We start from the raw sequence: 15,971 nt of genomic DNA, 5'->3' as shown, positions 1-15,971 counted from the left end.
AGAAATATAAAGCTCCCAGCATAGACACTGAGAGCGGGTGAAGTGCCCCGAAAGGGTGGCAATTATAGCAGTTTATATCTTTACCAGTATTGATCTGTTCATTTTTGGTTGGCTAACATCCCTGATGTATATAATTTCTGACCAATTAGTTTGAAAGTCCCTATGTCCTCCAGTTTTGTTATTTTTATGACTTTCTAAAAAATTCCTCTGTCCTTGAGTTTTCTTAGACATTGGGTCACCATCCTGTGACTCTTTCTCATGACCCCAGGCCATCATTTAAGGACCGGATAAGGACCAGAAGTATGGGCTAAGAGTTAATGGTCCATCTAGTGTTTTCCTATCTGATAAGTTGGTCAACAGTTACTGATTGTTCTGTCTTGAGTCTAGATATTTTGTGACCCTCCATGCCAGGGAGACTTTCCTCTGAATGCCTGGAATCTGGAACAACAAGTATAGCTTTAAGTCAGTGGAGCAAAATGTTTATATGGGAGAAGGAGTTGAAGTTAAAAAAATGAACTGAGGTCCTGGCCCTACAGTGACTGCCTAACAATTTCTACCTCACAAATGTGGCAGACATGGCCATGATGAGGTATGTGGAATCCTTTGTGTGCTGTGTAAAATAAAAAGCAAACTTACTTACAAGTTGTTACTGAACCAAATTTGTATCTGCTTGCCTGAAAAGAGTAAAGCCAATCTGCTGACACTGTATTGTGCGGAGGAAGAGTGCAGCATTTTTTGTAAAGGCATCAATATAAGAAGGATGGGTGGCTTATGCTCTAAAACCCTGAAGTCTTCAAAGAGTCTCAGAAAAGCTTTTTAAAAGACAAGGTGAGGGAGGGGAGTGTCCCAGGGTATGTGATCAGCTCTTGCACAGTTCTCTGATTGATTGATGATAATCAGTCTTTAGGCACCAGAAGTTTGGGAGCTACATGTTCATAATCATCAAGTAGTTAATTTCTTCCTTTGGTGGTGGTTTTAGCATCTAAAAACTCAGGAAATATGTGTCAGATACTACTACCTAGGTACTATTGAGAGGAGCTAAAACAGAGGCTATGGGGAGAGGTCTGTCCCAGGAAAGCCCAATAGGGTCCTGCCCAGTTGCAGTTTGAATCCCATGGAAAAGTTAGTGCAACTACAGAAGATTTATATTTGGCAGGCTTCTTTGTAGTCTGCTAAATTCTCAGGCATGAAGTATTTTCTCCAGCTAAATATATCCTCTCAGCTTTCTTCATTCTCTATGAATCACACATCATTCTTCATGTCTTATTGTCTCTTGTTGATATATCCTTAAGAGTTTCAAAAGGTTAAAGGTCTCAGCCTATTTTTAACTGATAAGGATCAGGATTAAATTTGTCTTCTTTCTCAGAAGTGCTCCCAGAGTGTTATATGTTTTCATTTTCCTGTTTAGCCAGCATGGAGGAAATCAGTGTCATGGACTTTTCGGTTATGCATCTGTCAACTTAAAAAATATTCAAAACCTATAAGTTGAGAGTTACGTTTTATTCTGTGGGAATTTTTAGGAATTCAAGTCTGGGAGACAGCATCTCAAGTAACCCTGAGAGAACTGGTCTGAGGAGGTAAAAGGGGGAGCGAAGTTTTGTAGCCAAAGGCAGTAGTCTGAACATCAAAAGATTGTTAATAAAAAGAAAACCAGATATCCCAAGTTAAGGAATTTAATGCTTTTCTGTGTATGGGAAGATGCACGTGTCTGGGCTCACTGAAATCATTCCTATAATATGCATCTTGCTGTCCTGGGGTCAGTGTCCTGAGCTTTTTCACATCCTGAACTTCCATGGGGCTCATTGTAGGGAGTGGTTGCAGTCTGATAGCTGCTAGATCACAGGTTTCTTCTCCTTCCTGAGTGCCCCCAGAGCTTACCAGCCCACATTGTTATTGTTCAGTTACTAAGAGATGTCTGACTTTTTGTGACCCATGGACTGCAGCACACCAGGTTTCTCTGTCCTCCAGTATTTCCCAGTGTTTGGTCAGATTCATGTCCATTGACTTGGTGATGCTTTCTAACCACCTCATCCTCTGTCACTCCCTTCTTTTGTCTTCAGTCTTTCCAGCATCAGGGTCTTTTCCAATGAGTCACTGCAATTGCTGATGACTGTGACATCCTTGTTTACTGATTCAGCAGGAAATATTTCATTTCTCACATCTTATCTTTACTTCAGTAAATACTTGATAACTATGCAGTTTCCTTTCTGTTGTATTTGGTTGTGTTAAAGGTTTTATGAGAGCAGCATGTTTAGGGTTTTTTGTTTGCTTTGAACTAAATATTATCTTTAATCTTGCCCCATTGTTGCAGGAGAAGGGGGTGTGAGAAAATAGTCATGTCCCAGGTCTTGGGTGAGTTCCTGGGATGGCTGCCAAGTGAGGATTCTTGGCTTCATGTGGAAAAGAATTCTAGAGTGAGCCATAGTAAAGTAAAAGATTTTTTAGAGAGATATACATTCCATAGACAGAATGTGGACAGTCTCAGAAGGCGAGAATAAGATTTCAGGCTGTGGTGTATTTAGTTTATGGGCTGGGTAATTACATATGCTAAGAAGTAGGAGGACTATTATAACCGTTTGAGAGAAGGGGCAGAAGTTTCCAGGAACTGGGCCACAGCCCACTTTTTGTCTTTTTATGGTCAACCTGGGACCTGTCATGGTGTCTGAGAATGTGTCATTTAGCATGCTAATGCACTGCAATAAAAGTATAATAAGGCTCAAGTGCTTTTGGAATTCAAATCTTCAGCCATCTTGGGCCACATTGGTTATAACCAGTTTTGTTGTATCCTCAATGGCTGTGTCATTGTTATAGTGATTGTATCCTGTTGCCTTTCTTCCTGTCTCATCATGAGCTTGCTGCGAACTTGATCTTTATTGACTCAGAAAATAAAATATGTAAAACCAAAAGAATAATTGGAAAAACTTCCAGTGGAGCAAAGCTGTCACAGGGCAGAATGATTCAGCAGTTGCTGGCAAGGATTGTTGATTGTGAATCCTTAATAAATATTTGAAAAAGTCTTTCTTTTTTTCTTTCTTGGTCTTTAACAAGCAATGTTTTCAGGAAAACATTATAGATTTTATAATATTCCTCCCTGTTGTTTGACCTGAGACCATGACAGGGAGGGAACACAGCCCCGCCCATCAACAGAAAATTGGCTTAAACATTTACTGAGCATGGCCCTGCTCATCAGAACAAGTCCCAGTTTCCCCCACAGTCAGTCTCTCTGATCAGGAAGCTTTCATAAGCCTCTTATCCTTATCCATCAGGTGGCTGACAGAATGAAAACCAGAATCACAGAAAACTAATCAAACTGATCACATAGACCACAGCCTTGTCTAACTCAGTGCAACTATGAGCAATGCTGTGTAGGGCCATCCAAGATGGACAGTTCATGGTAGAGAATTTTGACAAAACATGGTCCACTGGAGAAGGCAATGGCAAACCACTTCAGTATTCTTGACTTGAGAACCCCATGAAAAGTATGAAAAGGCAAAAAGACAGGACACTGAAAGATTAGCTCCCCAGGTTGATAGGTGCCCAATATGCTACTGGAGAAGAATGGAGAAATAACTCCAGAAAGAACAAAGAGATGGAGCCAAAGCAAAAACAACATCCAGTTGTGGATGTGACTGGTGAAGGAACTAAAGTCTGATGATGTAGAAAATAATATTGCATAAGAACCTGGAGTGTTAGGTCCATGAATCAGTAAATTACAAGTGGTCAGACAGGAGTTGGCAAGAGTGAACATCAACTTTAGAAATCAGTGAACTCAAATGGACTGGAACGGACAAATTTAACTCAGATGACCATTATATCTACTACTGTGGGCAAGAATCCCTTAGAAGAAATGGTATAGCCTCATAGTCAACAAAAGAGTCTGAAATGCAATACTTGGGTACAATCTCAAAAATGACAGAATGATCTCTGTTTGTTTCCAAGGCAAACCATTCAATATCACAGTAATCCAAGTCCATGCCCCAACCAGTAGTGCTGAAGAAGCTGAAGTTGAATGGTTCTGTGAAGACCTACAATACCTTCTAGAACTAACACCCCAAAAAGATGTCCTTTTCATTGTAGGAGACTGGAATACAAAAGGAGGAAGTCAATAGATATATGAAGTAACAGGCAAGTTTGGCCTTGGAGTACAAAATGAAGCAGGGCAAAGGCTAACAGAGTTTTGACAAGAGAACACACTGGTCATAGCAAATACCCTCTTCCAACAACACAAAAGACGACTCTACACATGGACATCACCAGGTGGTCAATATCAAAATCTGATTGATTATATTCTTTGCAGCCAAAGATGGAGAAGCTCTATAGAGTCAGCAAAAACAAGAATGGGAGCTGACTGTGACTCCTTATTGCAAAGTTCAGACTTGAAGAAAGTATGGAAAACCACTACATCATTCAGGTATGACCTAAATCAAATCCCTTATAATTATACAGTGGAAGTGATAAATAGATTAAAGGGATTAGACCTGATAGAGTGCTTGAAGAACTATGGATGGAGGTTCGTGACATTGTACAGGAGGCAGTGATCAAGACCATCCCCAAGAAAAAGAAATGCAAAAAGGCAAAATGGTTGCCTGAGGAGGCCTTACAAATAGCTGAGAAAAGAAGAGAAGCAAAAGTCAAAGGAGAAAAGGAAAGATATACCCATTTGAATGCAGAGTTCCAAAGAATAGCAAGGAGAGACAAGAAAGCCTTCCTCAGTGATCAATGCAAAGAAATAGAGGAAAACAATAGAATGGAAAAGACTAGAGATCTCTTCAAGAAAATTAGAGATACCAAGGGAACATTTCATGCAAAGATGGGCTCGATAAAGGACAAAAATGGTATGGACCTAACAGAAGCAGAAGATATTAAGAGAGGAGGTGGCAAGAATACACAGAAAACTATATAAAAAAGATCTTCATGACCCAGATAACCAGGATGATATGATCATTCACCTAGAGCCAGACATCCTAGAATGCAAAGTCAAGTGGGCCTTAGGAAGCATCACTACAAACAAAGCTAGTGGAGGTGATGGAACTCCAGTTGAGCTATTTCAAATCCTAAAAGACAATGCTGTGAAAGTGCTGCACTCAATATGTCAGCAAATTTGGAAAACTCAGCAGTGGCCACAGGACTGGAAAAGATCAGTTTTCATTCCAATCCCAAAGAAAGGCAATGCCAAAGAATGTTCAAACTACTGTACAATTGGACTCATCTCACATGCTAGCAAAGTAATGCTCAAAATTTTTCAAGCCAGGCTTCAACAGTATGTGAACCGTGAACTCCCATATGTTCAAGCTCGATTTAGAAAAGGCAGAGGAACCAGAGATCAAATTGCCAACTTCTGTTGAATCATCACAAAAGCAAGAGAGTTCCAGAAAAAATCTACTTCTTCTTTATTGACTACACCCAAGCCTTTGACTGTGTGGTTCACAACAAACTGTGGAAAATTCCTCAAGAGATGGGAATACCAGACCACCTTACCTGCCTCCTGAGAAATCTGTATGCAGGTCAAGAAGCAACAATTAGAACTGGAAATGGAACAACAGACTGGTTCCAAATTGGGAAAGGAGCATGTCAATACTGTATATTGTCACCTTCCTTACTATTTAACTTCTATGCAGAGTACATCATGGGAAATGCCTGGCTGGATGTAGCACAAGCTGGAATCAAGATTGCTAGGAGATATATCAATAACCTCATACGCAGATAACACCACCCTTATGGCAGAAAGCGAAGAAGAACTAAAGAGTCTGTTGATGAAAGTGAAAGAGGAGAGTGCAAAACTCGACTTAAAGCTCAGCATTCAGAAAACTAAGATCATGACATCCAGTCCCATCCCTTCATGGCAGATAGATGGGGAAACAATGGAAACAGTGACAGACTTTATTTTGGGGGGCTCCAAAATCACTGCAGATGGTGACTGCAGCCATCAAATTAAAAGATACTTGTTCCTTGGAAGAAAAACTATGACCAACGTAGACAGCATATTAAAAAGCAGAGACATTACTTTGCTGACAAAGGTCCGTCTAATCAAAGCTATCTTTTCTCCTGTTGTCATGTATGGATGTGAGAGTTGGACTATAAAGAAAGCAGAGTGCTGAAGAATTGATGCTTTTGAACTCTCGTGTTGGAGAAGACTCTTTGAGAGTCCCCTGGACTGCAAAGAGATCAGACCAGTAAGTTCTAAGGCAAATCAGTCCTGAATATTCATTGGAAGGGTGATGCTGAAGCTGAAACTCCAATACTTTGGCTACCTGATGCGAAGAACTGACTCTTTTGAAAAGACCCTGATGCTGGGAAAGATTGAGGGCAGGAGGAGAAGGGGTTGACAGAGGATGAGATGGTTGGATGGCATCACTGACTCAATGGACATGGGTTTGAGCCAGCTCTGGGAGTTGGTGATGGACAGGGAAGCCTGGGGTTCTTCAGTCCTTGGCTTTGCAGAGTCAGACGTGACTGAGCAACTGAACTGAAGTGATAAAACTGTAGAGTCTGAGTCTAGTATCTGATGATATTTTCCCATCAAGCGTTTTCACCCAGATTGATTTCATTCCTTTGAGTCATAGCTGATCATCTCTAATGAAGGAATTAATGTTTGTGTGTGCCCAGTGCTCAGTTGTGTCTGACTCTTTGCAACCATTTGGACTGTAGCCCTCCAGGCTCCTCTCTAGGGGTTTTTCCAGGCAAGAATACTGGAGTGGGTTTCCATTTCCTCCTCCAGGGATCCTCCCAACCCAGGGATTCGACCCAAGGATGGAACCCACATCTCCTGTGTCTCTTGAATTGCAGGTAGATTCTTTACCACTGAGCCAAATTAATAATAATCTTTTATTGTTTCTTTTTTGTGGACCTTAGTGTTTATTCAGAAAATTGAAGCCTATATGTATGTTTGCTCAAAAAATGGGCTACAGTGGCACTTTTCTCCCCTTTTCCCAACATTTAATAATGAAATTTTTTAGACAGAAAAGTTGATCGTATTATACAGTAAATCTGTATAAATTCAGCACCTAGATACTACAGTTAACATTTTCATATATCTGCTTTATTAAATGTCTGTTCATCTATTGATCCTCAGTCTGTCAGCCCATCTTCTGTTAGTTATACATTTCAGGGAAGTTTCAGGTTTCAGTACGTTTCATGTCCCAAACATAATTTATCTACAGTGTTTTTAAAATAGAATGCTTTTGGAGTGTGGAGAGTGCTTTATGGACTGTTTGAAATTATGTGTCATCATTTGGAATAGATAATTGGAAAACTAAATTCTATCATCATACTTTATTTTCCATACTTAGTTTGAAAGGGCATATGAGAAAGTGAAGAAGAGTTTTTTAGACCAGTATTATTGTTGTTCGGTCGCTCACTCATGTACGACTCTTTGCAACCCCATGGACTAACATGCCAGAGTTCCCTGTCCTTCACTATCTCCTGGAGTTTGCTCAGACTCATTTCCCTTGAGTCGGTGATGCCATCCAACTGTCTCATCCTCTCTCACCCCCTTCTCTTCCTGCCCTCAATCTTTCCCAGCATCAAGGTCTTTTCCAGTGAGTTGGCTCTTTGCATCAAGTGGTCAAAGTGTTGGAGCTTCAGCTTCAGCATCAGTCCTTCCAGTGAATACTCAGGACTGATTTCCTTTAGGATTGAGTGGTTTGATCTCTATGTTTTCTAAGGGACTCTCAGGAGTCTTCTCAGCACCACAGATTTGAAAGCATTGATTCTTTGGCACTCAGCCTTCATGGTCCAGCTCTCACATCCATACATGACTACTGGAAAAAACATAGCTTTGACTGTGTGGACCTTTGTTGGCAAAGTGATGACTCTACTTTTCAATACTCTGTCTAGGTTGGTCACAGCTTTTCTTTCAGGGAGCCAAATGTCTTTTAATTCCATGATAGTGATCACTATCTGCAGTGATTTTGGAGCCCAAGGAAATAAATTCTGTCACTGTTTTCATTTTTTCTGTATCTGCTTGCCATGGAGTGATGGGACCAGATGCCATGATCTTCGTTTTCTGTTTTTCTTTTAGATCTTAGATTTTTGAATGTTGAGTTTTAAGCCAGCTTTCTCACTCTCCTCTTTCACACTTCATCAAGAGGCTCTTTAATTTTTCTTCACTTTCTGCCATTCGGGTGGTGTCATCAGCATATCTGAAGTTATTGATATTCCTCCCGGAAATCTTGATTCCAGCTTGTGCTTCATCCAGCCCAGCATTTTGCATGATGTACTCTGCATAGAAGTTAAATAAACTGGTGACAGTATGCAGCCTGGACATACTCCTTTCCCAATTTGGAACCAGTTTGTTTTTCCATGTCCAGTTGGTTCTAACTGTTACTTCTTGACCCACATACAAGTTTCACAGGAGGCCGGTAGGATGGTCTGGTTTTCCCAATTCTTTAAGAATTTTCCACATGTTGTTGTGGAAAGTCAAAGGCTTTAGCATAGTCAATGAAGCAGAAGTAGATGTTTTTCTGAAATTCCCTTGCTTTTTCTATGATCCAGTGGTTGTTGGCAATTTGATCTCTGGTTCCTCTGCCTTTTCTAAATCCAGCTTGTACACCTGGAAGTTCTTGGTTCACATACTGTTGAAACCTGGCTTGAAGGATTTTGAGCATGATCTTGCTAGCATGTGAACTGAGTGCAACTGTGCAGAAGGGCAAGCCCTTTGGGATTGGAATGAAAACTGACCTTTTCCAGTCCTGTGGCCACTGCTGAGTTTTCCAAATTTGTTGGTATATGGAGCGTAGCACTTTAATAGTATCATCTTTTAGGATTTGAAATAGCTCAACTGGAATTCCATCACCTCCCCTAGCTTTGTTTGTAGTGACGCTTCCTAAGGACTGCTTGACTTCATGCTCCAGGATGTCTGGCTGTTGGTGATTGATCACACCATCATGGTTATCTGGGTCATTAAGACTTTCTTGTACAGTTCTTCTGTGTTTTCTTGCTACCTCGTCTCAACATCTTCTGCTTCTATTAGATCCATACCATTTTTGTCCTTTATCGTGCCCATCTTTGCATGAAATGTTACCTTTATATCTCTAATTTTCTTGAAAAGATCTCTAGTCTTTCCCATCCCATTGTTTTCCCCTGTTTCTTTGCACTGATCACTTTAAAAGGCTTTCTTAGTCTCTGTGTGCTATTCTTTGGATTCTGCATTCAGATGGGTGTATCTTTCCTTTTCTCTTTTGCCTTTCATTTCTCTGCTTTTCTCAGCTATTTGTAAGGCCTCCTCAAACAACCATTTTTGCTTTTTTTTTTTTTAACTTTATTTTATTTTTAAACTTTACAATATTGTATTAGTTTTGCCAAATATCGAAATGAATCCGCCACAGGTATACATGTGTTCCCCATCCTGAACCCTCCTCCCTCCTCCCTCCCCATACCATCCCTCTGGGTCGTCCCAGTGCACCAGCCCCAAGCATCCAGTATCGTGCATCAGCCATTTTTGCTTTTTGCATTTCTTTTTCTTGGGGATGGTTTTGATCACTGCCTGCTATTATACAGTGTTACGAACCTCCATCCATAGTTTTTCAGGCACTCTGTTTACCAGATCTAATCCCTTGAATCTATTTGTCACTTCTACTGTATAGTCATAAGGTATTTGACTTAGGTCATACCTGAATGGCCTGGTGGTTTTCCCTGTTTTCTTCAATTTAAGTCTGAATTTTGCAATAAGGATCAATATAATTCTATATAATTTATGAAGAATTTTCATGTGTATCATCTGTTTTACCCAATATTATTATCATTAATAGGTATTAGTTACTAAATGCTTGCTTTGGTGCCTGGTGCTGTCCTAAATTTACCTCTGATAAAGGTATTATGCTAAATAATGTTCATCCCACTGATACTAACTTGGCATATTTATTTTTCACATGGATTGATTTGTTCACTTAAATTTTTTTTAGCCCTTTGATGTGCCTTTTAAAAATTCACATTTGGAGATTTCCCTTGTGGTCCCATGGCTAAGATGGTACTCCAAATTCAAGAGGCCCAGGTTCAATTCCTGGTCAGAAAACTAGATCCCATGTACTGCAACTAAGGTCCAGTGCAGCCAAATAAATAAATAAGGGAATATTTAAGTCTAAAATGTTGTGTCACTTTAAAGGAAAAATGAATTATATGAAAATCTGCATCTAATAGTTACTTCTCCTTAAATTGTTAATTGTTAATATTCTAAAATGGGCTTCCCACATGGCACTAGTGATAAAGAACCCACCTGCCAGTGCAGGAGATATAAGAGATGCAGGTTCAGTTCCTAAGTCAGGAAGATCCTCTGGGCGAAGGCATGGCAACCCACTGCAGTATTCTTGCCTGGAGAATCCCATGGACGAAGGAACCTGGCAGGCTACAGTCCAGAGAGTCACAAAAAGTTGGACATGACTGAAGTGACTTCGCATGCCTGCATATGAATAATATCTACTGTTTTTGTACTTACAATGTACCAGATACTATGACAGTCCTATAAGAGTTGAGGAAACTGGACACAGAGGTGTTAAATAAGTTGTCCTGAATCATATGGCCAGTAAGTGAAAAAGCCAAGATATGAATGTTTCAGGTTCTAAGTCCTTGAATTTGACTACTAATGTTTTTCATAGTATGAATGCTTCTCTGACCACCTGCATCATAATTTCCTTAGGTAACTGTTAGAAATGCAGATTCCTGAGCCTTACTGTAGACCTACTTTTAGTCATTCAGTTGATTCTTATGTGCACTGAAGTTTGAGAACCACTGTGCTATGCTCTCCTATAAACATTGCCATGTTTTAATCTCTATTAGCTTAGAAAGATAGAATCAATGAATTGCTCTTATCTTTGGAGTGTATGACTTTTTGGGTTGATTGATCTTCATGCTTTTGCCTTTATTTCAAGATTGTCATGGATTTTAAGCACCCAGATGGTGTGACAGTGCCAGTTATGCTGCCTTGTCGGAGTTTGCTGGTGATGACAGGAGAATCTAGATACCTTTGGACCCATGGGTATGTACTGAGATGACCCAGATGACAGGATACCTTTTGCCTTGTGGGAGTCTCATTCTTTTCGGAGCCACTGGAACCATGCCTCAGGCTTGCACATTGAGGCTTGCACATGTCCTGGCTTCCCCAGGGACATCTATGGCTTTTTAAAAAAACTCTTTATTTTGAAAAAATATCAAATTTAAAGAAAAATTGTAAGCATAATATGGTGAATTCCCTTCACCTTTCACATAGGTTTACCAATTGTGAATATTCTGCTGTCTGTTTTCATTGCTGCCAAAATCTTGTCTCTATGTCCACTGATGCTGCACAGAAATATGAAGAAAGAGTTTGGAAGAAATAGAAATCTGGCTTTAATCCTCAGCTTTTGGAAGCTAAGGAGGGAGGACTGCTTGAGTCCCAGGAGTTCTGGGTAGTACACTATGCTGATCAGGTGTCTGCACTGTTTGTCATCTTTTTTTTCTCTAATGTGTTATTATTATTTTTGCTCAATCTTTGAGAGGAAGTTGCAGCCATGATGACCTTTTATCTTTACATGGTTCATTGCATATTTTTAAGGAGCAGGAACATTGTCTGTATTAAGGCTTGGCAAACTATGGCTCTTGAGCTAACTTCAGCCCTTATTTTTACATAGCTCTTGATCTAAAAGTGATTTTACATTTTTAAAGTGTTGTAAAGAACAAAAACAAAAAAGAATATGTGATAGAGACTATAGATCACCTTCTATGCCTGAAATACATACTGTCTGGTCTTGTTACAGGAAAAGTTTTCCAGCCCCTTGTTCTATGAAACTGCAGTGTATGCCTCAAATTCAGTAAATTCAACATTGATCAAATGCTTTTATCAGGCTCATACAATCCATTTTGAAAATTTGCTAGCTGCAGTTTATACTACTGTCAAAGAAAACCAGACCTTGACAGTAGTTAAAGCAACAAAAACAGATTTTACTCAGGAACTATTGGAATAAAGGAAGAGAGTATAGGGGTGGACTCAATTTCAAATGTAATAAGGAAAAATGGAGATTTATAGGCAGGGAACCCGGGGTTGAGGGTGGGGCAGTGTGTATGGATAGAAAATTACTAACAAGAAACATCAGTAGGAAGGGAGAATTCTGGCTACAATAGGATTCTTCCTGAAGGCAGGCCACAGTGATCAGACATCACCTGGGGGAAAGATAGGTGTAAGGAATTTGGTCAGTTACCAAGGATGATCAGATAATGGAGGATAGTGGATTGTGGCTAAACTGACTTAACAGGATTCTTGCTAAAATAGGGCACTAGACATGCCTAGGAGAAGGCAATGCACCCCACTCCAGTACTCTTGCCTGGAAAATCCCATGGACGGAGGAACCTGGTGGGCTGCAGTCCATGGGGTCGCTAAGAGTCGGACACGAGTGAAGTGACTTAGCAGAAGCAGCAGCAGCAGACATGCCTAAGGACAGGGCCTATTTGGGCTCAGAGTCACTTTAGTTCAGTAGCTCAGTCATGTCCAGCTCTTTGCAACCCCATGGACTGCAGCACGTCAGGCTTCCCTGTCCATCACCAACTCCCAGAGCTTGCTCAAACTCATGTGCATTGAGTCAGTGATGCCATCCAACCATCTTGTCCTCTATCGCCCCCCTTCTCCTGCCTTCAATCTTTCCCAGCATCAGCATCTTTTCCAATGAGTCAGTTCTTCACATAAGGTACCAAAGTATTGGAGCTTCAGCTTCAGCATCAGTCCTTCCAGTGAATATTCAAGACTGATTTCCTTTAGGATTGACTGGTTTGATCTCCTTGCAGTCCAAGGGACTCTCAAGAGTCTTCTCCAACACCACAGTTCAAAAGCAGCATTTCTTTGGCACTCAGCCTTCTTTATGATCCAGTTCTCACATCCATACATGACAACTGGAAAAACTATAGCTTTGACTATATGGACCTTAGTTGGTGAAGTAGTGTCTCTGCTTTTTAATATGCTGTCTAGGTTTGTCATAACTTTTCTTTCAAGGAGTAAGTATCTTTTAATTTAATGGCTGCAGTCACCATCTGCAGTGATTTTGGAGCCCAAGAAAATAAAGTCTGTCATTGTTTGCATTGTTTCCCCGTCTATTTCCTATGAAGTGATGGGATCAGATGCCATGATCCTAGTTTTTTGAATGTTGAGTTTTAAGCCAGGTTTTTCATTCTCCTCTTTCAGCTTCATCAAGAGGCTCTTTAGTTCTTCTTCTCTTTCTGCCATAAGGGTGGTGTCATCTGCATATCAGAGGAAAACTTGATTCCAGCTTGTGCTTCATTCTTTCAGCCCAGCATTTTGCATGATGTACTCTGCATATAAGTTAAATAAGCAAGGTGATAATATACAGCCTTAATGTACTCCTTTCCCAATTTTGAACCAGTTGGCTTTTCCATGTCTGGTTCTAAGTGTTGCTTCTTGATCTGTGTACAGATTTCTCAGGTGGCAGGTAAGGTGGTCTGGTGGTCTGGGCTCATAAGAAGCTGCCAAAAGTTTGGTTGAGGAGAGTCCGTCAGTACCTCATGGTAAGTTTTCCATCTGATCTAGGATTTGATCCATGATCCTGCATTACATTTAGTTGTCAATTCTCTTTAGCATTCTTTAATTTGAAGCAGTTTTTCAACTTTTCTTTTTCTTTTTGACATTTACACTTTTAAGAATGCCAGTTGTTTTACATAATGACCCTGAGTTTTTTTTTTATTGAATCTAATGTAAATAAAATGAGTTATTAATTCTTGGCAGGAATAAATCCTCAGCCTTTTGAGGTGGAAGCATCATTCTGCTAAAATTTACATATATTGTCACTTAAAATACTGCTGAATTCCGAACTTATTAATGCTGCCCTGGTTGGAGATTTTTTTTTTTTTGACTCATTTTTTAAAAATTCAGAGAAGTGAGCATTTAAAGGAGTTTGTAACCTGTCCTAAATGAACCACAAAGACAGATAGCCTGATTTTATGCACTAAGGATTAAATTTGCCTAATTTTTTTTTCATAGCCATTTAAAATATTTTTCACTTTCAGCAATTGAAAATGGTGATGAGATCCAGCTTTCCTGTAATTTTGAAAATACTAAAGGCAAAGGAGAAAAGGAAATATATATTCATCTGAATGTAGAGTTCCAAAGAATAGCAAGGAGAGGTAAGGAACCCTTCCTCAGCAATCAATGCAAAGAAATAGAAGAAAACAATAGAATGGGAAAGACTAGAGATCTTTTCAAGAAAATTAGAGATACAAAGGTAACATTTCATGCAAAGATGGGCACAATAAAGGACAGAAACAGTATGGACCTAGCAGAAGCAGAAGATATTAAGCAAAGGTGATAAGAATATACAGAAGTATACAAAAAAGATCTTAATGACCCAGATAACCAGGATGGTGTGATCACTCACCTAGAGCCAGGCATCCTGGAATGTGAAATCAAGCGGGCCTTAGGAAGCATCACTACAAACAAAGCTAGTGGAGATGATGGAATTCTAGCTAAGCTATTTCAAATCCTAAAAGATGATACTGTTAAAGTGCTGCACTCCATATGCCAGCAAATTTGGAAAACTCAGCAGTGACCATAGGACTGGAAAAGGTCAGTTTTCATTCCAATCCTAAAGAAGAGCAATGCCAAGAATGTTCAACCTACTGCACAGTTGTACTCACGTCACATGCTAGCAAGCTCATGCTCAAAATCCTTCAAGCTAGGCTTCAACAGTATGTGAACCAAGACCTTCCAGAGGTTCAAGTTGGATTTAGAAAAGACAGAGGAACCAGAGATCAAATTGCCAACATCCTTTGGATCATAGAAAGAGCAAGAGAGTTCCAGAAAAACATCTACTTCTGCTTTATTGGCTACACTAAAGCCTTTGACTGTGTGGATCACAACAACCTGTGGAAAATGTTAAAGAGATAAGAATACCAGACCACATTACCTGCCTCCTGAGAAATCTGTATGCAGGTCAAGAAGGACATGGAACAACAGACTGGTTCCAAATTGGGAAAGGAGTATGTCAAGACTGTACATTGTTACCCTGCTTATTTAACTTATATGCAGGGTACCCATGCAAAAATGCCTGGCTGGATGAAGCACAAGGTGGAATCAAGGTTTCTGGAAAAAATATCAATAACCTCAGAAATACAGACGATACTAGCCTTATTGCAGAAAGTGAAGAACTAAAGAGCATCTTGATGAAGTGTGAAAGAGGAGAGTGAAAAAGCTGGCTTAAAACTCAACATTCAAAAAACGAAGATCATGGCATCCAGTCCCATCACTTCATGGCAAATAGATGGGGAAACAATGGAAACAGTGAAAGATTTTATTTTCTTGGGCTCCAAAATCACTGCAGATGGTGACTGTAGCCATTAAATTAAAAGACACTTGTTCCTTGGAAGAAAAGCTATGACAAACCTAGACAGCATATTAAAAAGCAGAGACATTACTTCACTGACAAAGGTCCGTCTAGTCAAAGCTATAGTTTTTCCAGTAGTCGTGTATAGGTGTGAGAGTTGGACCATTAAGAAAGCTGAGTGCCAAAGAATTGATCCTTTTGAACTGTGGCATTAGAGAAGACCCTTGAGAGTCCTTTGGACAGTAAGGAGATCAAACCAGTCACTCCTAAAGGATATCAGTCCTGAATATTCATTGGAAGGACTGATGCTGAAGGTGAAGCTCCAATACTTTGACCACTTGATGTGAAGAACTGACTCACTGTAAAGACCCTGATGATGGGAAAGATTGCAGGCAGGAGGAGAAGGGGATGGCAGAGGATGAGATGGTTGGATGGCATCACCAACTTGAAGGACATGAATTTGAGCAAGCTCTGGGAGTTGATGACAGGGAATGCTGGTGTGCTGCAGTATATGTGGTTGCAAAGAGTCGGACATGACTGAGAGACTGAACTCCTGACCGAGCATTTGTATTTTTCAAAAAATTTCAAGATTTTTCTGATATGCATCTGGATTTTAAAAATTAATTACAGATTTTTCTATTAGATCCTAGTTTTGGTCATATAGAGTTCTGTTGT

The 15,971-nt window shown here is 40.0% G+C and overlaps 1 protein-coding gene across 3 annotated transcripts in view; it reads left to right on the top strand.

The window, feature by feature from the left end:
• Window positions 1-15,971, top strand: part of ALKBH8 (alkB homolog 8, tRNA methyltransferase) — a 120,294-nt gene that overhangs the window by 49,467 nt on the left and 54,856 nt on the right. For all 3 annotated transcript variants that reach the window (XM_055547776.1, XM_055547774.1, XM_055547775.1), the window contains one exon: window positions 10,866-10,972. In XM_055547776.1, coding sequence (XP_055403751.1) covers window positions 10,866-10,972 — 107 coding nt within the window. The remainder of the gene's footprint in view (window positions 1-10,865; window positions 10,973-15,971) is intronic.

The sequence above is a fragment of the Bubalus kerabau genome, chromosome 15, assembly GCF_029407905.1.
Source record: "Bubalus kerabau isolate K-KA32 ecotype Philippines breed swamp buffalo chromosome 15, PCC_UOA_SB_1v2, whole genome shotgun sequence".
Classification (NCBI taxonomy): Eukaryota; Metazoa; Chordata; class Mammalia; order Artiodactyla; family Bovidae; genus Bubalus; species Bubalus kerabau.
Note: the sequence above shows the minus strand (reverse complement) of the source record. Positions and strands in the feature narration are given on the sequence as shown.